The 25028-nt window shown below is 36.2% G+C and overlaps 1 protein-coding gene across 2 annotated transcripts in view; it reads left to right on the top strand.

The window, feature by feature from the left end:
• CDH18 (cadherin 18) overlaps window positions 1-25028 on the top strand; it is a gene marked incomplete at both ends in the record, with an annotated part of 181198 nt that overhangs the window by 21452 nt on the left and 134718 nt on the right. For both annotated transcript variants that reach the window (XM_081996613.1, XM_081996612.1), the window contains one exon: window positions 17033-17327. In XM_081996613.1, coding sequence (XP_081852739.1) covers window positions 17033-17327 — 295 coding nt within the window. The remainder of the gene's footprint in view (window positions 1-17032; window positions 17328-25028) is intronic.

Raw genomic sequence — 25028 nt, 5'->3', positions numbered from 1 at the left:
GCAATTATGAACAAGAATGAGTGATCCATTCACTGGTTAGTGATCACCATATCGCTTGCTGTTGGTTTGTTACATGTAAATTAGCTTCGCTTGCTGTGTGAATCAGGACGCACGTGCTTGGCATGTGGCAGGGGGGCATTTTGCATTGCCCCTTAATTGAGTCGCTGGTCATGATCTCCCCTGACGCCTTTACCTTTCTCCCAGTTGCTGTGGATTTTGCTGACTTCATGCCAGTGGCATTCTCCTACCCTTGTTACCTTCTTTGTAACGGGATGTCTCCTTGAAGCCCCTCTTATCAATCCCTCCTCTGGAGGTTTGTGATTAGTAAGCCATACAAAGTAATCAGACCTAAATTGAACAGTGTCACCATTATCTAGGCATTCACCCAAACATGGCTGTACTCTGTCTACATCTTGTCAGGTAGTATTTTGTTTCTATTTTACAGGCTTTTGTTTTTCCCAAGGACATTTTTAAGACCAAATGAAACTTGAAAAATAATTATTTTTAATGGGGAGAAAAAAATTACAGAACTCACAAAACATAGCATGAGGTGTGTGTGTAATGTAAGAAGTAATATTACATAGAGGTTAAGCTATAACATTACTATTGTAAGACACAAGTGAAATTAATCTGTAACCAGGTGTGCTAATCCCAATGTACTGTGGGTTGTGAAACTATTTTCTGGATTTTTATCATAAACTAAATTCTGCTTTCACAAGACTTCACTTGTCCTTGAGCATTTTGAGACTTTCACAAGCAAGTATTCTCTTCAAATGCTAATTTTATGAATAACAGCATGATGCTGAAAGCACCACTTCCAGGGAGGAAATAAATAGCATGCAAACTCATGCTTTACTGAATGTCTGTGTCCTTGGTGTCTTTCTGCAAAGCTGTTATCACAGCCATATCATGTGCTTTAAGCTGACTGCCGGAAGCGTTCTTTTTTATATTAGAAATACATGTAGAATTGAGAAAATTGCCTTAGTTCTCTCTTCAGAAGAAAAGGCAAAATGGGATTTCATTATTCTAAAATATTTATATTTCTAAGCTGTCTTTCTCAACTTGATCAAGATTGCATGTGTACTGTATATGTAAATAGGTGTGCATCTGCCTTCACAGAATTAAATATGGATATTTTGGTGGGGAGGGGCAGGGTGTGTTTTTAAACCGAAAATGAATTTGTTGCCTACCCATCGAGCCTTTGGATGTGTTCAGGAAAGGCTGAAACACAGATGGCCCTGAGACAGAGTGCTCCTTAACTTTGAATTATTTACTTTAATGAAAATTCCACATTGACTACCTTACTTCTACAAGTAAACAGTTTTCATTTTGTTTTTTTAATATTAGAAAATTTCCTGTTTAACCATATAGGAGTGATAAGTGCACAGATTGTTATCATTATTAATGAATATTTATCTATAGATTGCTGCAAATGTACACTTTCCTTGCCATATATTTCTATAACCTTCTTTTCACTGCAGAGTTTTGCACCAAATCATCCTCCCAAAATTCTCCATTTTGTTCAGGAAAAATTTTAAGTGCCAGAGGCTGACTTTAAATTTTCGTGTGTCCTTGGCATCACATTTTATCAGTGCATAGTAGTGAATGCAGTTGGAGGTGGGCTAGTAGGAACTGTAGTGTATGTGTGGCATACAGATGAGTGATGTAGTCTGGGATGCATAGGAGAATACAGGGTAAAGGATGGAGAACCAAACAAAAGTGTAGAGGCATGATGGCAATTTTTGAACGAGGGAGGTAAGATAGCCTGAAGGACTTAAGGGGAGAGTTTGATCAGATGGAGATGTGATATCCTGAGCTGAGGGGTGGGACTTCTGTCTTTTTGGAGTAAAACTTTGATACAAGCAGCCACCTGCAGTTTCCAAAAAAAACCCAAAAACCAACAAAAACCATGTAATTTCACTCCGAAAACTGTCTGAACTCTTCACTTGAGAAAATGTCTCACTTTGATCTCCTGTACCACCGAGTACTCTGCAGCTCAGAATTCAACTTGGTTGAGAGGTCACTGCTTCTGCCCTGACCTTACTTACGCAGGCAGCTGGGCCTGAGCAAGCAATTAATAAGGTAGTACCCATCTAATGTTTTGAGAACCATCTTATCCTGCCATTCATGACCCATGGTGAGTTAACAGTATGGAGACTTATACTACTTAGTGCCTAAGTAGTATTTTAGCTACATGATGTCTGCAGATGTTGCTGACAGCTGAAGGTTTATAATTTGTTAGCTCAGTAGGCCTTCATCCTCAGAACAGGACACATTATCTCCTTTGTTCCTTTTTCAATCAGTTTGAATTCAGTCCTGGGTCTGAAGAGAGAGCAACTCTGTTTTTTTAATATCTGTATCCAGGTAGCTTGCCATTACTTAAACGGTATCTGGGTAGTGCTATTTTGGTATGGCAAAACCTTGCATACCCATGTCAACATGATTGGTTCCCAGAAATGCCGAATGCTTCAGAGGCAGTAAAATGACCATATTCTTAAAAATATAATCAAAGAATTAAATAATTTAGTGCTCCTTTCCAGGTCACCTAACTGCAGATACAGGAGATTATTCCACCACACACTCCCTCCCCACTTCATTTCTGAAAATCTGAGGTCTGAAATTACAATTTTCTCCCTTTATGATGTTACCTAGGTTTATTTTAAGATTTATATCTTGTCATGCATTATATATATTTATAAAATATGCAATATGTGCATTATAAATCAAAGCAAGCATATTAGAAATTCATGTTTATTATTGAAACAATAGCTGTTTTCCTTGTTTTTTTCTACCACCATTATCCCATCAGTGGGATTTCCTTCATGCTCTGCATTTCATCATTCAAAAGAAAGGAAAACTGTTAATAAAAGTGATCAGCAGCAATTCTGAACCCACTCCAAATAAATAGTCTCCCTTATGTAAACCATAAGGGCGTGTGGAATTCAGACCACAGGATATTTGTAAGTTAAGTACTTAGTATGATTTGTTTTTTTTTAAAAAGAGCAACTATTTGCTGATTAAATAAAAATAAACATATTTACAATACACTCATTTTCCCTTTTTTTCTGATTTCATGCATCTGTAGGAAAAGCCAGGCATCAAATGATGAAAGTTAGAAAATTTAGTTTTGAAGCATATTTCCCGTGAATTATGAGAAGTGATATAAGACAGCTGCAACATTTTTAAGGTTACTTCTTTTGGAGTCTAAAATAATTAAAAAAAAAAAAAATTTAAAAAATGTTTCAGTGCTAGTGTTACCAAATTGTAATGGAAATTACTAGTTCCTTCAGAATGTAGATTTTTTTTTTCCCTAGAAGTTAGGTCAGCTCAGGAATTTATCCTCCTTATGAAAGACAAAATGTGTCTCATTGGCATTTACAAAGGAATAGCTTTGATACAATCTTTCTTGTTTAACTTATCCCATCAGCTTCTGTTGTGAGGCTGAATAGTTACTCTATAGGTTTGATCCTCAGGGATGCACAGGAAATTCTCCATGGTGTGGCTTTGTGCCCCAACAAAGATTTTATTCATAGTAACAGAATGGGTGGGAGGCAGGAGGCTCTTTCATTTTTCTCCAGCTTTCTTGAGCACACTTCTAGTGAATATGATATTTACTATATTTCCAACATTTGTCTCAGTTTTCTTTAGTTCTGATCATACAAAATTGTTAGAGTCGGAAGGAGCATATTTCCAGCTGATTGAATAATGTTAAAAATTATCACTTAAGAAAAAAATAATAGTTGAGCTCTTATCAAAATTAGAGTTGTATTTCTGCTGCCTAACCAGCAGTCTACTTCATTGCCATGATTTCTGATGTTAAGGATATACTGCACTAGTGAACGTAGTAACCTACTAGATTATTCCTTATGATGTGGAATAAATCTGATTTTAGTAATATGAGTAATATTTACTCACTTTAGGATGACTGAGTGAAAGCTTGTATTCAGTGGGTGTTTGAAGTACCAAGCTATATATTTTTATTTTTCCCTGAAGAAGAATAAATATTTTTGAAATTCCTAGTATTGGCGAAAGTAGGTTAGAAAAAAGACACTGGGAGATCAGAACCAGACCGCTAGGTCTTCTGCTAGGCCGTATGGGCACTTCCTCCTGGGCTTCTTAAATGTAAAGGAGACAGTTTGTTGTGGAAAACGTGTTAATGAATTAACTGTACATCCAAAGGAGACTATAGGTACTCTGTATTGACATGTCCTTGTACTGCTAGCAAGAATATCTAGTAACAGATATATTAATGGTCATTTTAATTACTTCCTGAAATGAGTTGCTTTTATATTTATTTCCCTATCATTTTACACATACTTTTTTAAAAACATCATTTGCACCTAACCTTTTCTTGGCAGCCAGTACTTTTAAAGATTGTAATCCTATTCTGTCTGAATATTTTTTGAGAGGGGAGAAGGTGTCAGAGAGTGCCTGGGAAGAAAAAAATCATTGAAATGTTCATGATACATGACAACTGTATTGATATGTCGGTATAAACATAACAAACACTAAGGAGAGGAATATATTGCCTCAAAGTGTGAATAGTTTGTTTATGGCATTAAATGTGCTTGGAATACTGGTCCTAGAGGAAAGTCAAATTTTAACAGACTTTTTTTATCACTTACTTTACTAAGTGATATCAGTGAATGGAACAGTGCGTCTGGGATTCCTTACATAAAGAGCGCATTAGTGTTCCCTGTTGGAATTAGATGAAGATTAATATAGGTCAGTATGTAATGAAACATATATTTTGTGTTGAATGTAACATGCAGAATGTATTACTGTTTGTTTTATTAAATAGATGAGGTTCTGACTCGCTTTGTTGAAAAACTTTCTGTTAAACACCATCAAAGGGTAACTGTGGAAGAACTAGTTCTCAACTAGCTTTTTCTTAGCTAAATTCAAGACAATTCCATGGTCAGGATATGTCTATCCTGCAGACAAAGGAAAGCAAGTTCAAGTATCAAATGTGTGTAACTTTACAATGGACAGCAAAGAACATAAGTACTTTTTCAGTGAGAAATTTAGAACTTTGAGGAGAAGGTTTACATAATTTTTGAAGATCCATACATCTAAATCTTCATAAGATAAATTCTTTAGCAGGCTTTCCATGTTTTTTAACATATGGGAGAATTTTTGGTGTAAAAATTATTGCTCAGAAATATTAGAATATAAAATGTTAGACAATTCTACATCACAATTTCATCTGCGCATACCTGATTCACAGACATTGATTCTTCTTCTATATCCTGTTATACAAAAATATGCCACAGCTGCTTTTAGAAATAGATCATAGAATCATAGAATCATTAAGGTTGGAAAAGACCTCTAAGATCATCAAGTCCAACTGTCAACCCAGCACCACCATGCCCACTAAACCATGTCCCAAAGCGCCATGTCTATACATTTTTTGCATCTCTCCAATGATGGTGACTCCACCACTTCCCTGGGCAGCCTGTTCCAGCGCTTGACCAGATATTTCATGGCTACTGATATTTCATGGATTCAGCGCAGGAACAATTAAACGTATTTGGAATCTGTGGGTTTCTGGAAGTTTGGAGGGCTTGGTCTTTTTGATTGCTTTTCAAAAGTCTAGCATGATTTCTTTTCTTCATTATTAGAATGTGTTTTGTAAGTCACAATGAAGAATGGCTGTTGTCCGTGAAAGGATGTAAATGCTCAGTACTGTACTGAAGAGATATCATGCAGGACTTGCAATTACATTGTCAGGTGGAAAAAGTAGCAAAAGATTACATGTTACACAAGGCCTCCCTAGGAATTCTGTTAACTCAAAATGCTAGTCAGTTGTAAGTCATGATATAAAATTGGTTTGTAAACATTTTCAGAACTTGTGTTTTGCTTGTCCAGAAGTTATACTGAACCAAATGCAAATATTGAGGGGTTTACTCTGTTTTACAATCAAAGTCTTGCAATGGTGGCAGTACAGATATTTATGGACAGGTGGGGGTCATGATGACTCTAGGAAGAATACAGAAGCAGTAGCATGCTACCCTTTGAAAAAACTGTGCTCGTTGGTAAGAATTACTTGATGAAAAAAACTTGAGCTCAGAAACCGTACTACTTCTTTATAATTCATGTGTTAAGTATGGAAATACACAAAAAAGATTCTTGAAGTCCCCTAGTTTACATCCATTGGTGATCCAGAAAGCTTTTGTAACAATAAATAAAAGTTCATAACATGCATGCTGAAGTTAAGGACAGTTGTTCACATTCCCTTTTACTGGGGTTATGTTCCCATTTCTTTATTTCTACTTGTAAAAGAAGTCATCACTGTAATAGTTTTGACCACTTTGTCACTTTTTCATTGCAGTCATTATATGACTTACATCTGTGAAGGGGGCTAGTGATAAGCTTCTGCTGTGAACATGGATCTTCTGATTTACTCAACAAAGATGTCGAAAACAGCATAGTTGGCATTCTCCATTATCAACGGATTTTGAGGCACTACACTAGTGACCTTTTAAAGAAATTTGTGGAAACATTTCCTCATCATGATCATGCGGGGCTCTTTTCTTGTGTCATGGAGTACTTTTTGCTTCTAGCAAACAGCAAGAGTACTCACATCATATGAAGAAGAAAAGCGTCTGTGATAAGAAAAAAATCATATTCTGTTCTAAGGGAGATACAGAAGAGTGATCACTTGTGAGATATGTAATGAAAACTCTACACAGAAGCAATTTTTTACAAATCTAACTTTAATCCAACAAGAATACAAGTGGTAGAACACATAAAAGAGATGAAATAGCATTCCAGATGCAAAACCAAAAACATGCCTTTAAATATTAAGTACTGTAGAAGCAGTGAATCAATACCCCAATAAATCAATATTCTGATATTCAATATTGTCACACGACTTTCTAATATTTAAAGAGGACATAGCAAAGAAGTCTTAACAAATAAAATGCCAAGAAAAAAGTCAATAATGAAAACATGCATTTGTTTTACCTGGAAAAGTGCATTAGCATGAATTGATAAGGAGCTTTCAAAAATACAGAGATAAAATCCTTTTGAAACAATGATCTCTGCAGTCCTTGAGATATGTGGAACACAGTGGTAGTGTGTTCTTTCAGTTTCTCCAGAATGAAACAACTTTTTCACCTGAAATGGAAGCCATTGGACAGTAGCTAACCTGTTTTCTTTCCACAGTCTTATAAATTTCTCAGCATATTAGCTTCAAAGACATCAAAACCAAAACTGTGTGAAAGATTTTTGGAAGGATGGGATAAAGGGAAGCTGGTAAATTAATTATCTCTCTTTGAACTTTTCCACATAATATTTTTTTCCTAATCAAACTCTGTAATTGAGTAAGTAATCGATTCCCTGACAGAAGATTTTCTCTTGTTGATTTTACACGGCTCACAAATACTACATCAGAGAAATCACACATTTATTTTTATCTTCACAATATTATTTAGGAAGAGCAAAGAAGAAAGAAGTAATTTAGAATATCACATGGGTACAGTGCAGAGTTGTTTTTCCAGAGCTTATAAATTAATATGCTGTCTCAAGATCTTTCATAGAGTAAACAGTATTTGCTGTAGCACTGTCATTCAAACAAGCAAACAAACAAATAAATCATACTTTCCATAAGAGTTTGAGTACTATTACACTTAGAGCTCTGTGCTCCCCCGAGCTATTTCTATCCCATTAATATCAGGAGATGCTATGTACATGGCGATCACATGTGATGTGGAATTAATTGATCAGAGTTTTAGAGAATGAATAGTTCTTTCTTGTTTGGAAAAATCTGAAATAATGCTTGGGTTGGCTTTCCTGTTCAGTAAGGGCAGATATGTATTTTCTTTATGGAAGATCCTGTTACAATGGTTGTGTTCCCTTTTTTCCTCTGTACTGCAGATGGAAAGGAAAAGCAGAGTTTGATTCTCCCTTTGCGCATATAAAAAAAAAAATAAAAAAAAATTCAATGAGAGTAGCTTGACTGAGCAAGCACCAGGAATGAAGGTCAAGAGCATCTGTAGAAAGTCTGCAGAAACAGCGTGTGGAAACAAACTGTGTTTTTACTCCATCGTTGTCTCAAATGTGCAGTATTTTCCAGTGCTGAATAGCTTTTCACTGCTTCAGTGAACTTCCAAGCCCCAAACTCTTGCATCTCTTGGTGTTTTCAAAGACTATATGCACTTACCATTTTTCTGACCACGACTTTTTCAATGTCCTAAGCAAACATTCTTTCATTTGAAAACAGGCTTACTTCTCCAGAAAACACAAGTTATGATCTCGGTACCTACGACTACTTTTTGTATCTTTGAGGTTTAATGTATCTGTGACTGTAGCTGAACAGTATGGCATTTACAGACATAGCAGTGCTTCAGTGATCGAAGTTTGCAAGGCCTGTGCCAGAGAGTAGTACCGTGAACTGAAGCACTTTTATTGTTTGCTTGTGCCCAGTTACAGGAAAGGCAAGATTTTTAGAAGTGCTTTATACTGGCATAACACCTCCTCAATTGTAATTTAGTAACGACACAAACTGAAACAAAACATTCTTCTTCCAATGGTGCGGTAATGTGGCCAAGGCTTCTTTTAGTAACAGTGCCTCATCAAGGCATTTGAATTCGAACTTAGTCAAATTTATGGTCCTTCTTCCTGGATCTAGAAATCGAAGTTATTGCCGCAATTACAAATTTATTGATTGTAAAGTGAGTTTTTGCTGGCAGTGATTGTGAGGAGATGCTGACAACTGAAGACCATGCAATTTTATAAATTTGTCTGGAGAGAACGTAAAATAGTTTTCTGCATGGCTTAGTGACATACAACATCAGAGGGGAGAAAGGAGTCATGTATTGCTAGAGCAGAGTGCTATGTAGTAACATAACATCGACCCATGAATTAATTACTTGTTCATACCCATTGAAGCCAGACTTTTGGCTACCATACAAACAAACCTAGCAGAAATCTGGCCTAGACCTTGAGAAATATTTGGCTGAATGTAACAATAAAAGCATACATTTAAAGTCTTTATTTTCATCTCTCATAGTTTAACTTTTACCTTTTTTTTTTTTCCTATTGATGATGTTTTGCTGATGGCATGGAAAAGATGAGTTTCTAAATGTTCTGAAATTCTACAGCCCTCCAGGAATAATTTTTTTAGGACTTCAGGAATCTATGCCCTCCCACTTTCTCTGGGAATTGCAAAGTTCACCACTGTCTAGTGATATCACAACTGGATAGACTGGAGTCTGGTTTGGGGCTTTTAAAATCTGAATTGTTTTCTTATATCTGGGTAAATTTGGTAGTTCAAGTCAGTGAAACTCCCATTACTCCTCTTCAAAAGACTCTCAGGGAGACTGTGAGATTTAAAAAAATAGAAGCTCTGTAACTAAGACCTTTTATGATTTTTCTTACTTAGAAATAAAGGTGATATGATATGACAGTGTCAAGCACTTGTCTTTTGTCCCCCCATATGTCATGGGCATTCTGTGTAAGTATCACTGCACATGAGTATTTCATGGGTTAAAGGCAGTGTGCTTCCACTCTGAAACAACTATCCTGGCTATAGAGAGTACTGGGGAATGAGGAGTCCTGTCTTCTGTTTAAAAATAATTTTTTTTCAAGTAAGACTCAAAGAAAAAGACCGACTTAATTTCAGGCATGTTTTAGAGTAATGGTTCAATGAGCTGTAGTCATTTAACTGTGGGACTGCAAAGAAGTATATTTACATAATTATACTTTTCGAAGACTTTGGTTAGTATGTTCTTCAACAGGATGCCTGTACAGCTCTTTAAAACCTGTGAAATAAATATGCTGTGTAAATCCTACTTGAAAAAAGAATGGTTTCTATGCCTATCATAGCATTTGCCTAGGTAAAAGGTGTCTGAAATGAAAGCTCACTGCTGTGAAGAGAGTTCAGATGAAAACTTCAGCAGAGTGGAAGTATTTTTCCTCTATATTGATTTAGACACATAGTACACTGAAAGTGCATTTTTGGATTCTGTTTTTCTTGAAAATATATAATGTTCTTTGAAAACAAAACAACAGTCTAATACATAGGCGTTTATTGTGTTGTTTTAGGATTCCATTTTCTATTTTTCTTGTCATTCACTGGAGTCCTCCTTTAGTACAGAGAGAAAATAGAAGTTAATGTTGACCACTCATGTCAGCTTTAGTGCACATGATGTTATTTCAGGTGTGGTTGCTTATGCACCGGCATACCTCTGCCATTACCCAGTCTCCTCAAAAGCAGCAGCAAAGGAGTGGACTTCAGATAAGCACATCTTGCAAGAACAGATGTTTGTATGCTGTAGAGTTACACTGTGAAGTTAATACTATTTCAGTTGTGTTCTTCCTGGATGATTGCAATCCAATTATTTTTTTCTATCTCAGAAAACTCATTCAGCAGATGGGGGCAATTGCAATTTTGTATTTTCTTCCTCTGTTTGACAAGGGTGTGGAATAGCTTCTTCTCGATTTGTGGACACTGCTATAGATAATACAGTTATCTCCTGGGCTAATGATTCCCTCTGAGAATTCCATCAAAAGGTGTGACATTGCCCAGAGCAGTATATTTCATTAAAACATATTTTATAGCTCAGACCAAAGGAAGCATGTCTGCAGCAAATCTGAGGATGCTTTTACTGCATAGGCACAATGAACATTTCAGTAGTATCACTTAGACTCTGATTTTGCAGTGTGCACCATTCAGAATAATTTTATATGCGTTTTTTACTACTACTGAGTTATTGTATCATTTCTTTTAAATTACATGTTATGTCTACATAAACATCAAAGGAAGTCAGCATGATTGCATTTCTTATGAGAGAGAAGATGAAAGTATTTTGTACTCATTGTCTTAGTGTTATACCATTAATTCCTTGTACGTATCTACATTTTGATGTTTTTAGTGAAACATTAAATAGTTCTGTGTAACAAAAGTAAAGTAACGTGCATGCTTTCTTACTTAATAAATTCTCCTATGCTTTGCTAAAACTTATAACTCACGTTGTTTGGGAATAATTTGTCATTCCTCTAGGGTGGGCACACACTGGTAGGCTTTGCTGTGGTAGTGGTGTGCTGAGGCACTCTTGTCTGGTTAAACTGATTGGCAATGACAACAGAATTGACAAGGGGAGGTTCTGCTGCTCTCCTTGAAAGAACGTGCTGTTCCCAAACAGAAGATGGTACTTTATTGAAAAGATATAATGGTGGTCTCACTACCAGAACTCGGGTTTTGCTCTTTGAATTATGTGCATATTAATAATATTGTTTATTATTTGTCAATAGTAAGTTTTAAGTTAATTCTATGCAGTTATTTCAAAACAATTTAAGTTTATAAGTACATAACCATTTCTACTCTGATTAAATTCATTAGGTTAGTGCAACAGTTCTTGATTTTGTCAAATCAGCTTTGGATTTCAATTTAGCACATATATGGGAATCTCTTCATAAAATTTTATTTTCAACAGAGCAGCACACATCTTATATCCATATGCAAGAACTTATTGGTAGTCCAATTAAATATTGTAAAAGTCTTTACTTAAATGACTGGTTGCAGCTTGTCTTCCTTAGGCAAGCGCAGAGCAGCGTCGTGATCACTGTGAGTTGTTAGCATCCCATGTTCCTGGCAGGAGCAGAGTGTTGGCTTAATCCTCAATTTTTTGATTGTTTTTATAGTATTTATTGGTGTACTGCTTTCCTGTTGGTCCCTGCTTCTATACTGTCCAGTAGCTTCTGCCTATTTGTGGTCATTTGCTTGACTTTTGATTAGTGTGTATGCTTAAATGTTTGGATGTATGATGTGGCTAAGCATTAGCTAAAACGATTAAGTAAAAGGTAGGAAGATGAAGGGTAGTGAATAAAGCCAGTAGCTAAGCAGTAGCCACCTGACCATTTGGTTTTGTGCTTGGGCTTTAGCCACCTGGTCGCTTTGCAGTTACTCGTGGTAACAATACTGTATTAACTGGGCAATAAGCCTGCAATCTGTGCACTCATTTTACAGCAGTTAATATGCTTGTGCATCGAATTGTAAGTATTTGAAGACACATAGTATCGAAATCAATATGAGAATATAAAGAAAACTCATTAACTGAAAAGTTTGGTATACTTCTTAGATCATGCCTTTGGAAAATGTAGCCCTTCTGCAGTATGTGCAGGAATACTAAAAGCAAGTTAAGTGTTTAAATGGACTGATGGAAGAAAGATGTTTAAGTCTTAGCAAAACAAGGACACCTTGCTTGCTAGTCTGCCAAATCAGTCATGCACTGCTGATACAGGCTAGTTAAAGATTGAGGAACCGTCATAAATCATCCTGGATCCAACCTGTTATTAAATATGTCAAGAAATGGAGCCCAGTGGGTTGATAAAGGTGACATTCCAGATACGCTCTTCAGCTGTTACTTTCAGTTTCTTCTTTCCCTAAAAAATCAGAGAAATAAAAACAGAAATGATGCCCAATGGGATGAAAATTAAATACTTTCTGGTGGCATCTGGTTGTGGACAGGTTCAGAATATTTAATAGATATGTTCTTGTTAGGAGCATAACCGAATCAGTGGTGATAAGTAATGTTTTCAGAAGCCAGTCCATCACCTAGGATAGAAACTGCATTTCCACAAGGAATTCAGAAGCCCGTGTGGGCTGGAGGTTGGGGGACTGGAGATGGTGCTGTCAGGGAGCAGCAGAGCGGGGCAGATCCTGGGGGGGCACTGGCACCTCCCCCAGGTGGGTGATGGCAGGGCCAGCCAGGAGCAGGGCAGCCAGGGCCACCAGGGCAGCCCCAGCACCGGGCACCTCCTTGGGGACAGGGCCAGGACATGGTCCCACGGGTGGGCCTGACTCTGTGGGGTGGTGTCACTGGGGCAGGGGCTGGTGGCCCCGGGGGGCTGCAGTGAGGTTCTGGGCTGTGGGCAGGGTGGGGGGAGCCCTCGGGCGGTAGGGAGGGCTAAGTGGTGAGTGCAAGCTGTATTATTCTCTAGGGGTTAACTAGGCAAACTGTTGGTCTGCAGAGTCTTTTTTAAAATAGGGTTTGGGGTTTAAGGTGAGATTGCTTGGGGAAGAAAATCGAAACAATTCAAGAAGAGAAAAAAAACTTTAAGTAGCAGTTAAAAAATTAATATCACAGATCAACACATAATCATCAAACGAGGTGGACTATCATAGAAACTATGATAGTTGCCTGTCATAGATAGGAACTATGATAGATATGACCCACTGAAAGACATTCTCAGTCATGTTTTCATAGTCATAATTGAAACCTCTGATGCAGAAATCAGAGAGCGGTGTTCTAATGTTTGGCATATTTCCCTTGTATTTCTTTTCAATGCTCGTTACTCATCTCAACATTATGAGTAATCATGTTTCAGTTTGCAGTGCATTTGTATTTCTTTTTAAATTAAGAGACTCCCGCAATGTTCCAACTTTCTGTCTCTGACTGGCACAGCAGGGGAAAAAAACCATCACATTTTGTGTTTATCTAAGCTATTTATTCACATTACTACAGCGTGTGAGTCTCTCATCCTGTAGTGTGTACATGTTCTTGCAGTAGTCATTGGCAGAGGTAATGGCATCTCATTGAAATGAAATGTCCACACCCTTTCCAGGGGTCTGGGTTGAGATGACTTCCCCAGGTCTCACGAGTTAGGTCTGACCTGGTGAACAGAACATGGGTTGGCTTGAGTCTGCATTGCTTACTGGCATTCCCCTCTCTGTCAAATTAATCTGAAATAGTTATAGCAGTCCCAAACAGAGAGGGAGTCCACTATTGTCCAGCTAGATTTTGCTCCCTTGCTGTCTTCTATAAATCATTATAGACATAGCTGCGGAAATACAGTCTCCCAAATAATGTATTTGTAACCTAAGTGGTGAATCACATTTACTCTAATTAGAAATGCTCTTGTGGAATAAATCACCTGTTGTGGAGAGGATTTCATGGTACGTGGGGAAAAGAAAGAAGTGCGCCATGCTCAGGGACATGAATCTCTCATTAATCTGGTAGACATTGTCTTAAGCAGGGACTCCCAGGGGCCCTCTTCAGCACAACGCATATTGCAAATAAGTGTTTGAGAGAAGCTGTGATGTTTTTTTACTTGGGCCAATTTGTACTGAGACGGAAGTATTAAAGAAGACACTTATTTAATCTTTACTTTGCAGAAAAGCTGAAATATTAACCGACACAGGAAAGGCCCTTTTGTTATGCTGTAGAAGCACTATGCAAAGTCCGCCCATGTTAATTTAAAATTCAGCATTAGAAAATAAAAAGCATAAATGAAAGTGTTCTATCTCAAACAATATAAGAAATATCAGGAAGTAGGGAAGCAGGAACTTCTCTTAACTTTCTCTTGTTTTCAGTTGCCTTACAACTGCAGTGTGCAAATTGAAGGCTTTCAGTGTTTATTAATACCCAGACAATTTTCTTCTAATGACATTCCTGCCTGCATCTTTCAACTGGATTTTGTTGGGTAGCATGATGTTTAGCAGGAATAACATATAATTGGTTGGCCATGCAATCAGCTCAGAATCTTTTGTATTTCTTTACTTTTAATACTTGTTAGAGGTAAAAGCCCTCTGACTCAAAATGTACGTGGATTTTCTTCACTGATTACAAGTATGTGTTTCTGCACAACAGAAAATATCTAATGTTATTAATTTTCCAAATGTTCTATGCATTTCATGTTATCACAGTGAATTTCTGAATTTGCCTTTCTGCAGTATGGTATTGGAACACCATGTCTATGTTGATATTTGGATTTTTTGAAGAAAGCTTACTTCTCAAATTCTGCAGATGTTCCTTATTCTGTTGATCTCTTGCCTGTCTATGTAACCGATTTCTTAATTGGCTCATAATTTCATAATTCCAGTCATGAATATAGTGATTTTTGCTCAGATTTCTATGTGGTATATCTGAATATGCTTTTACATGTATGCATGCAGAATTAAAAGGAGAGAATGAGGATGAAGAATCTTCTGATATTTTTAAGTTTGGGATAGTTTTAACGTGACTTCCGTATAGGTTCATAAACTCTGTCATTTTCCTGGGCATACAAATTTTCTCACAGGTTTCTTGGGTTTTCTCCCCCATAAATTAGATAAAATCTTTCTGAGGCAAATGTTAACATTTGCAAACACTAACACTTAGGAGTAACTCTATTAAAAAAGGAACCTGCAGCAAGATAAAAACAATTGTGATTGTTTCTGAAAAATTAGAATAGCATCAGACCAGGCTTAGAATACCAGAATACCTACTATTCTTGTTTTTAGGCATAAATCACTTCAGAGACCTTTTGACTTTATAGGAAGTTTGGATCACAGGCACTTTACATTGAGTGAATTATTCCTTTGTCAATAGAATACAGTGTTCTTCTGAGGATAAGAAGAGATGTAACAGAATTTTGTCCATTACTACTCTAAAGGAAAAGTGTAAGACTGTCCTGCTGTCCTGTAATGGCAAAGCCAAGCAAACAGACCCTTTCTCTGCTTCTTTCTTTCTTCCATTTTCAAAGTGGAAAAAAAATGGGTCCACAGTGGTGACCCAGTTTTGTTTTGGTTATTCAATCAGATATTCTTGTGGCTCAGATAAGTATATGTTGCATTGACTGAAGTTAGGATGAATTTATATGTGCTGACAATCTTAATTTTGCTAGACTTCTCGCTCGCAGATTCCCCTAAAAGACAAGATATATTACATGCGACACCGTAATTTCATAGATTCAATACATGAGAGAAAAATGTCATCAAGCGCCATATGCTTATTCCTTTTAGAAATAGCAAGCTAAATAATTTTAAAGGCAAGACAAAGACCTGGCAAAAAAGGTACAAGGAGAGAGTGAGAAAACAGCAACACCTCTGTATCTTATCATGTAAGTCAGAAGAAAGTTCATTTGAACTTCCAAAAGTCTTATTTTCTCTCTATCCAACCCTAAATGGTTTCTGAACTGAGAATGGAAAGGACTCCAGAAACTAACACCTTGTGTTCCATTAATTAAAATTAATGTCTGGCATTCTGCTTCTGCTTTGCTCAGATTCTGTATAGAAACTTAGTAATGCCATATTGCAGATATTGAAAGATAGTCAGGACAGTGGACAATATATGTTCTTATAAGAATAAGAATGAGTGAGTTGTTAAAATTAGAAACATTCCCTTCTGATTTAACGTCACAGTATAACTGCACAATACCTGAGGTTGTTAATTTCTGCATTATGACATTGTTCTCATTGTGCACCTCAATAAACACATGCTGTTCTCAAAGTTGTTTTAAAGAAAAAAAACACAAAGCCTCTCAATCTATCAAAAAGTCACACCTCCTTCTCAGAGAACATGTTTATTTTTAATATAAACAGGCAATTCTTTAAAGTCAAGTTAGAAGCACTGAGACTGAATGGATAGCTGTTTCATGTTATCTCTTAATACACCAGGGTACTTCCCTCCCACCCCCTGATAAATTATAAACTTTTTTCTACTCAAGGAGGTGTATAATATAGGTAACGTATATGTTATAGCAGAAAGTGTGTTTTAGGAACAATGAATATACTGGATGTATCAGTCAAAGTTCATTACTTCATTATAAATAATTTAAATACAAACAAATTTGGTGGCTTCCTAATTAAAAACAAACAAAATGCAGAGAAAATTACTGTTTTGTTGAGGGATAGAGTAATCCTGGACAGACATCTATTACTGCCACACTACACTATTTTCTTTTGCAGTAAATGATGCTGTCCTTGGGGCCACAGAAGGTAACATAGGTGGTGGGACTGAACTACAGTCATTGAAGCAAACTTGATCCTCACTGTGACTCTTGACTTTGGGAAGTTTTCTAGAATGGACATAGAACCAAAGAAATCACAGCTTAAAAAATGAACTATGCTGGGGTGAAAATGAAGCTGAAAAAAATGATTGACTTGTCAGAAATAGCACATGAGGAATTCAGCAAGAGGTGGGAAGGTTAAAAACCAAGTAGAACAGTGCTAACAGTAATATTATATTTTTTTGTATCTTATGTGCAATAACCATGTATGAAATTTATTATGTCATTTTATATAATTTTTTGTGTATATATTCTACAGCTGCACTCCAATTCTGACAAAGGTGATGGATCAGTCAAATACATTCTTACTGGAGAAGGGGCGGGGACGATATTTATTATTGATGACACAACTGGAGACATCCATTCAACCAAAAGCCTGGATCGAGAGCAGAAGACACACTATGTGCTTCATGCCCAAGCTATTGATAGACGGACAAACAAGCCGCTTGAGCCTGAATCTGAATTTATTATCAAAGTGCAGGATATCAACGACAATGCACCAAAATTTACAGATGGACCATATATTGTTACTGTGCCAGAGATGTCTGAAATGGGTAAGGAAAACAAATTGTTCTATTCAACAATATTTTAACAAGTGAAAATGCCACATACTGTTTGACAAAGTCATTACACAGTATTGTATTGTTGGTTGTATATAAAAGATACTACAGTTGAGAAGAGATACTAAGAAGACATCAAATGCAACCTTGTATGTTACTTGGGAAATTCATATTGAGAAAACAGTACCCACGCACATGCTGACTGTAGAGGAAAGTCACTCTTATTCTTGAATGCTTTACTAGATGTGTCTGGGCAAATGGTACTTTGCACTCTAGAAGCAAGATGTATTCATCTATGCTTATTCAGCTACACGCTTTATGGCATCCTCTTATGTCTACATGAGTAGTCTATGCAATTCACAGAATTAACCAAAGGAACAGTGGTTTTCTAGATTGTTTTAGACCATAGTCTCATATGTTTATTTACCTTTATTAAGTTTCTTATGAGGTGAAGTGCTGATGATTGTTTTTCCCTGTTAGAAATGTATTTGAGATACTATTATTCTTGGAGGTGCTACATTGTGCAATCAGTTTTATTTATTGCTTGTTTGATGTTGAAATTAGTCTATAACTTTCCTCTAATATCACAACATCAAAGCTACATAACTAGTCTAGGATAGACAGATGGAAATATGACTTTTGTGCTAGATATTTTTTAAGAAAGCTTAACTATCATGACTGGTCTTTGTGAACTGTGTCTGCTCTCTTTTATTACTGAGTGGGCAGTGTAGATAGTTACCTCATGAACACACGCTTTTCCCTTTCTCCCCAAATCCTTACACACCCTATCTAAGAAATGACCTTCAAGGCCAAGATGTGTCGAACTTTCCCGAGTAAAAAGTGGATAATTTATTCTTCTCTCCTTGCTCTTTGTCTAATAAGCAGGTGATAGACTTAACTTCTGCAGAGTAGAATTTTAAAAATTAAAAGGGAAAAATATTGAGATACATGTAGTTACTCAACTCTCATAACAATGTTGGTCATACGTATAAGGACAAGTGACTCTTGTCATTGAATCTTAATGGTTTGTCATCAGTTGATCTCTTTGAATGGTAATTATAACTCATATAAGTAGAACAGAAAATAACAGAAGTGTTTTGATCCGTACTTGAAAGTCAGATATGGTATTTTGTTAATATAATTATTTTGGATGGGAGGGTACTTTGTACAACTTTCTCAGTGTAGATAGGTGAAATTAATTCTAAACTGGGAATCTGCATTCATTCATCTTCTGTGGTACCGCCTGACATTATTATGCTGAATTCAGATGTGTGGTTGTGTAATGAGGGAAGTTTAATCTGTTTGTGGAAGTCTACATACTGTTTGAACTGCATACAGTTTCACAGTATGCAAAGGAATATTTCGTGGGGAGAGGCTAAACAGGCCAAACCCACAGCTTCCATTGCAGATATGCATAGTAAAAATAGTGCATGCCAATCACATCTATAATTCTTTCCTTGCATGTGCAAATGAAGTGTGGCATATGAAATTTGCAAACAGGTAGTAATCATACCAGTCCTGGAAAGACCAAAATATATTAAATCTCATTCCTGAACCATGGAGTTCAGAGCTGTAACAGTTTGGAAGCAAAGACACATTTTTACACCAGTGGCGGCTTCATTGACCTAAGTAGCATTAATCTTGTGTAAAGTAGAGTATAAGTATTCTTTCCTATTTACCATGCAAAATCAGATTGTATTAAATGGACTCTCAAGCTTTTAAAAGAATATAAAAAAAACTCCCCCATTCTCTTTCATTTCCCCTCATTTTATTACTGTCTCTTCATTCTTCTCACTGCCACTGCACTGACACATAGGAATAGTTCCTTGATTTTTGTCTCTAAACGTCCATACATGTTGTTCTGAAAAATAATCTACCTGTCTGCATCATAATTGTCTTCTTCTAATACATTTCTTCTTCATAGGTTCTTGTAGTACCTTTCTCCCTTTGCAGTCCTCTCCTCTCTTCCAAGTCTTCCCACAGTGTTCTATTTTAGATGTCTCTTTCCAGCTGTGGAGAACTCTAAGCCTTTTTTTCCAGTGGTCCGTCTTGAAACAAGAATGCACGAAGGGAGAAACATCTTTCTTTGGTCTCCTTTTATTTCCTTCTCTCTCCTTCTTTCATAGGTCGCTGTTCCCATATTACCCTTCAACTTGCCTTATATGAATGTTCTTCTTTCTACAGTCTGTTTCTCTCTAACTGGGAATTGTTACCTCATCTTTGCTTGTAATTTCTATTTGCCCCTCCTCCCACACTTTATTATAACTATTTATTATCATTATTATTTCTAATAGCCTCTTCTGTCCCTACCAGAAGAACAATCTTTATTAGCCATTCTTGTTTGGTCAGTGTCTAGCTAATAAAGATTTTCAGATTATAGTTCAAATATATTTTCATTCCTTGAAAGCATTTACAAATTGTTCATTGTTCTTTTAAACCATAGCTTCCTCTCAAATACTGGCTTCCTTGGTCGTATCTTTTACTTCTCAGTGCTATAAACACGTAGGTCTCTATTCTATCTACACAGTGATGCTACTGCATATAACAGGACATGTTTTTAATGTAGAATTCCCTATTTTAACCATCTAAGCATACTATTGCAAATGTAATTCCCAAGAGAAATTTATGGAAGTACAGAAGGGCAGTGTTTCTGTGAATAATGTAATAACACTAGGAGTATTTAAGCATTGCACCTTTGTGGGAAGTACTACAGTACTACAGTGAGGGGATAGAGCTCCCAGTAAGAATATTGTGGGCCTGTATGGAACATCTTTGATAATTCGCTGTGGCACAAAGCTTTACTGTTAGAGTTGCAGTTCATTTCAGTAGCGTCTAAGCTCTTATCTCGGTTTTCTCTTGTCACGCTGCTGACTGTCTTGATGTGAAATTTGTTTCCTTTATCGGCTGTCTCCAAAAATGCATAACTCTTGCCTTCCTCTTTCTTCAGTTTCCTTTGTCTTTAATGGAGACCATTTTAATTAATTTATTATTTCTTTCCCCTGTGTAAGCCTTTTATTTTCTGCATACGAGGAAAGACAGGGGAAAGGAAATCAATGTTCTCCTCAAAGTCAAAAGCAGCTAATATAATTATTTTTTATTTGTTCATTCTATTTATAAAAGTTCTCTTTTTTTCATCCTCTCAAAATGTGATATTCTTACATAGATGTTTGTCATAATTCTGTAGTAGTCTGAATCTTGTTATTACTGTACAACTACATTATACAAGTTACTGTTTTCCGAAGAACAATACGAATAGTTAGTCTGGGGTGGCATTTTGGGTTATAAAACAGAGTGGATCATGGTAAACCAAGCAAGTTTTAGTGATAAAACAAAACATTAATGCATATGTTTTATAAATTAAATACTTTACTGTTTCTACCTGAGGCAAATCATTTAAATATCTTTGTGTGAATAAAACTGGATTTTCATATCCTGCAATACAGGCAGTCTGCTGTAGGCATACATTATGTTTTCATTGCAAATTTATGATCATTATTTTCTTTTTCCATTACTGATTTTTTTGTGTTTGTGGCATACTGAAAGCATTTTCTTGTCTGCAGTCTCCGAAAGACTGATTCTATTATTGCTTCCACAGGATACATTCTTTCTGTCAAATAATGGAGAACCCTATGTCATTTTTATCAGTTCTCTAGCTAGCATGTTTTTTAACATTTAGCTGTGGAGCCTATGCAACATCTTCTTGTTATTTTATGAATTCCTAAGGATGCTTCATTACTTAAAAAAATACTTCCACTTTTTTCCATGGTCATTTAAAGAACTTTCAATTTTATCGTTTCTCTGTAACAGCCCTCATGCTGAGTGGCAGGTGGTATTTTCAATCTCGGTTATGCTGTTTAGTTTCAGCAGCAGGTTCCCATCTGTCTCCTCAAGAAGTTAGCTGGTACTTTTCCCACAAGTTGAACCTTTCTTGATCTACTTGTAGAAACTGTAGGATCTTTATTGCTTTTCTCTTTTTAGGTCACTGACAAGAAAGTATAGGTAAGTTTTGTTAAATTATTTGCCAGATATCAGATCACAGTGTTCACTGTGGCACAAAGTGAACGTATTGCTTATACTTTATGTACTATGCTTAAAGAGCTGAAAGAAAACAGTTATTCCTTGCCTTCATTGAACCTTTTTCCTAAAAGTTAGCTCAAAAACCAAGGCTTCTATCTGAAATGATTTGGTTTTTGCAGTGTAAAAATCTCAGTCTCATTGAGAGCTATAACTATGCTCTATTTTAAGGTTTATGAAAGGGTCATCATTATCTAAATATAAAAGGAAACAAACTCATTTTAAATCAGTAAAAGCCTTACATATCTGCTCATTTTCAGATAGCTTCAAAATGAGTGAAATATTGCATATTAAATTTTCTAGTGTTGAGGTCATGCATTAGAAGACTATTCCAAATAAATTCTACTCAGGAAATTAATAGACAGACTGGACTTTTCTGAACTTCTTTCCAGGATATTATAGTGTGAGCTAGTCACAATTTCTAATAATCTGAAAGCCAGTATTCATGGTGTTCATAGATATGATTTCTATGAGAAATGCCTGTTTATCTTCCTGTGTTGTTTGATTCTTATTTTCCAGTGAAGATGATAGCAGACAAAAACAATACTGAGATTTTCTACAGTGAGGTCTGGGACCAGTAGTAGAGTCAGTGGACTTAAAGTCTTGATTTCCTGGTGAAGTCAATATTTTCTAATGAAGAATGAAACTAAAACATGTTGTGTTGACTTGTTAGTGTTTTAAGACAATTTTAAGAAATAGTTTAATTAGGCAGGAAATCCTTGTGTTAGTTAAACTTTACCTTATTTTCACTTCTTTTACTTTTTGTTCGATATTGATCCATTTGAGATTTTAACACTGCAGCAAACTATGGGAAGTCATGCAAACAGATTTGCATTCTCAACAGATATGTTTTATTGAACTGCCTCATTAAACATTAAAAATTTGTCTTCAGAGAGACAGATTGAAGTATTTCCCTTCAGCTTTTCTTTGATATATAAATTTACAAATTTTTTATTGTAAACAAAAGAAGATATTTTGAAATAAAACTACAATATGAAATTATACTTTTTTTTGATAACAGAAAAAAGGCAAATCTTACAGAGTGGTGTTCAGAGCTTAGAGACATACTTTACAGCTCTGTATAAAGCGTTAGCTAAGAAAACGGAATTCCCAGTATGTAATCTCTAAACTGTAGCGGGAAATCATGTGGAATGGTAGTTGTACTCTGAATAAGCAGAGCCTCGACTTTGGGGGGAAGAAGTCTTTTGTAGTGCCTAACTGGAGTGTCAGAATGCTTTCATAGCAAAATTTTGAGTTTTCCTTGACAGGCACTTTCACAGTAGATTAGTGAAGAAAATATGGAAGGTATGCCTCTGGGTCTGTTGTTCATAACTGTTCTGAGGTCTCCAGGGAAATTATAGCCTTATTATTTGTATTAGATTATTTTCTTTGAATTGTTAACATTAAAAATAGCAAGGCAGCTGTACTGTATACTTTTCCAACTAAGTCCTTCATTACACATAGCACAACAGCAAAAAATGATGCTGCGTCTGAATGGTACAAATATATGTGGAATAGTGATTTGTCTGTCATGTTGATGAGCTGAACGGTGCCAAGTTTGAAAGGAGTAATTTGAAGGTAAAGGTACCCTCTTTACCTTTTTTTCTCACAAAGCATTCTAACCCACAGCTTTCACCAGCTGCTTTCCTCTCTGCTCAGCAAATCAGACAAGAGTTAGGCAAAAGGCCAGTACGAGTATATACTTATGAGATGCTGAGAGTGCTTGCATAATACAGTGAAAAAGTTAAGCGTCCGTCTGTTACACCACATAGCACTGATTGAGAGTTTGAGAGGTGGGGTGGGTTGTTAAATTAAAACTTGTGATTCTAAGTGTTCTTTTAGATAGAGAGAGAACACTTTGCCACTATTCAATACCAAATTACTATTATCAGGTGTTTTCTAGGAGATTCACAGCTTTTCTGCCTCAAGTTTGAAATTGTTGCCAAACTGGGCTACGGAAATGTATCATTATGGTATTTAGATAAGCTGAAGAATAGGGGGGGAAAATTAATTTTCTCTTCTTTGAAGTGACCTGATGTGGTTTGCAGGAACTCTTATTCTAAGTTTAGATAGCAAATAAATATGACTGAATGGTTACCTAGAATATTTTACGAAAATTACACTGACTTTAATCCATATTTGTTTACCTTGTCACATAAACCCAAATAACGTAATTTAGTCAGGTTTACCATTAACTTCTGAATAACTATGAACAGACTACTAGCTCCAGCTTGATTTTATTACAACATTCAACTTAAATTCATCAAGGTGTCCTTATACCTGCTGTGTGAATGTATTTATCTATGAGACTGTATGCGTTCGGGTTATTCAGAGACCACAAGACACTATATTTAAGTATGCAGACACGTTTGCTGTACCTTTTACTAAGTCTCCAGTAGAGATACAAAAAGGGAGTTTTGGTGTCCAAGTTAGTATGGCACAAATGAATTAATACATTCTCAAACAGTGAAGAATCCAAATCTGCAAATATTTGCATGCTGGCTTTGCTATACTCGAAGTGAGACCCCCATCATCTTAGGTGTTTCTGCTCCCGGTGTACACTGAAGGTGCGCATGCTAACAAACACTCCTGCGCAACGGAAGGGGATCTATGAAGTTAAACAGCGGGAACAGAGGATCTGATGTCCACGCCATATGTTTTTGGGAAGTCTTATTTCAGACTAGCTCTCATCTGGTCTCTGAGACTAAATGCCCGTTAGCTGTCAGAATAAATCAAATGTGCTGCTAAAGCACATCTTCTGGTTTAGTTTTATCCAAAGGAATCTGGTTACCATGCTATGAAACTGTTCCATGAGGCAAATCAAAGTACAGCAAGTCAGGGAGATGAAGGGATTCAATTCAAAAGCACACTTCTCTTCACAACTAAAATGTGAAATTGAACGCCCCAGAGTGGAGGTGATGCCTCTGTGGTTAATTTGACTGAGAAGCCACTTTCAGATTCAGAATTACATGAGAGAAGCCTATTCTGTTGTTATTATTCCTGTATTTTAATACTGGGCCAAAGGAGCCTTGTAGAAAGCAGCGTCTGTGGAAGGATAAACAAGTGGGATGAAGACTGAACTTTTATTAACTTGCTAATCTTTCGTTTACTGACTTCTTACATGAAATGTTGGGCAGTGGTACTGGTAAAGATTCATCAATAAGTGTCTTGAAAAATACAGTAAAATGTAAAATCACTTTTATCTATCCTCTCTGTGCATTTTATTTTCTGCAAAGTGTTACTCGTAAGTTATCCCACTTAGTGACATGCTAGAAACTCTGCTTGTATTTTTCTAATGGTATTTACTAACAGCATACAAATATTTGTATTTTGAACTCCTTGTCTTTCTAATTTGGAACCATCATTGGGATTCCAACAAGAATCTACTAGTTATTTTTGATTTTTTGATTCCCTTAGTATCTTTTATTGATTTGATGGTGTTTATGTAAATTAAATATGCACTTCAACATTAATTTGTATTGTGGATGAAGATAATCCTGTAGTCCATAAATATGAGTTGTTCAGAAGTCTAAGCAATATCCAAGTTTGGGGTCTATGTGTGTGAACATGCATAAGTATGCATACTGTGTCGTTACTATCTGTGTTTATATATAAGTAATT

Source organism: Phaethon aethereus (assembly GCF_964289735.1).
Source record: "Phaethon aethereus genome assembly, chromosome: 2".
NCBI lineage: Eukaryota > Metazoa > Chordata > Aves > Phaethontiformes > Phaethontidae > Phaethon > Phaethon aethereus.
Note: the sequence above shows the minus strand (reverse complement) of the source record. Positions and strands in the feature narration are given on the sequence as shown.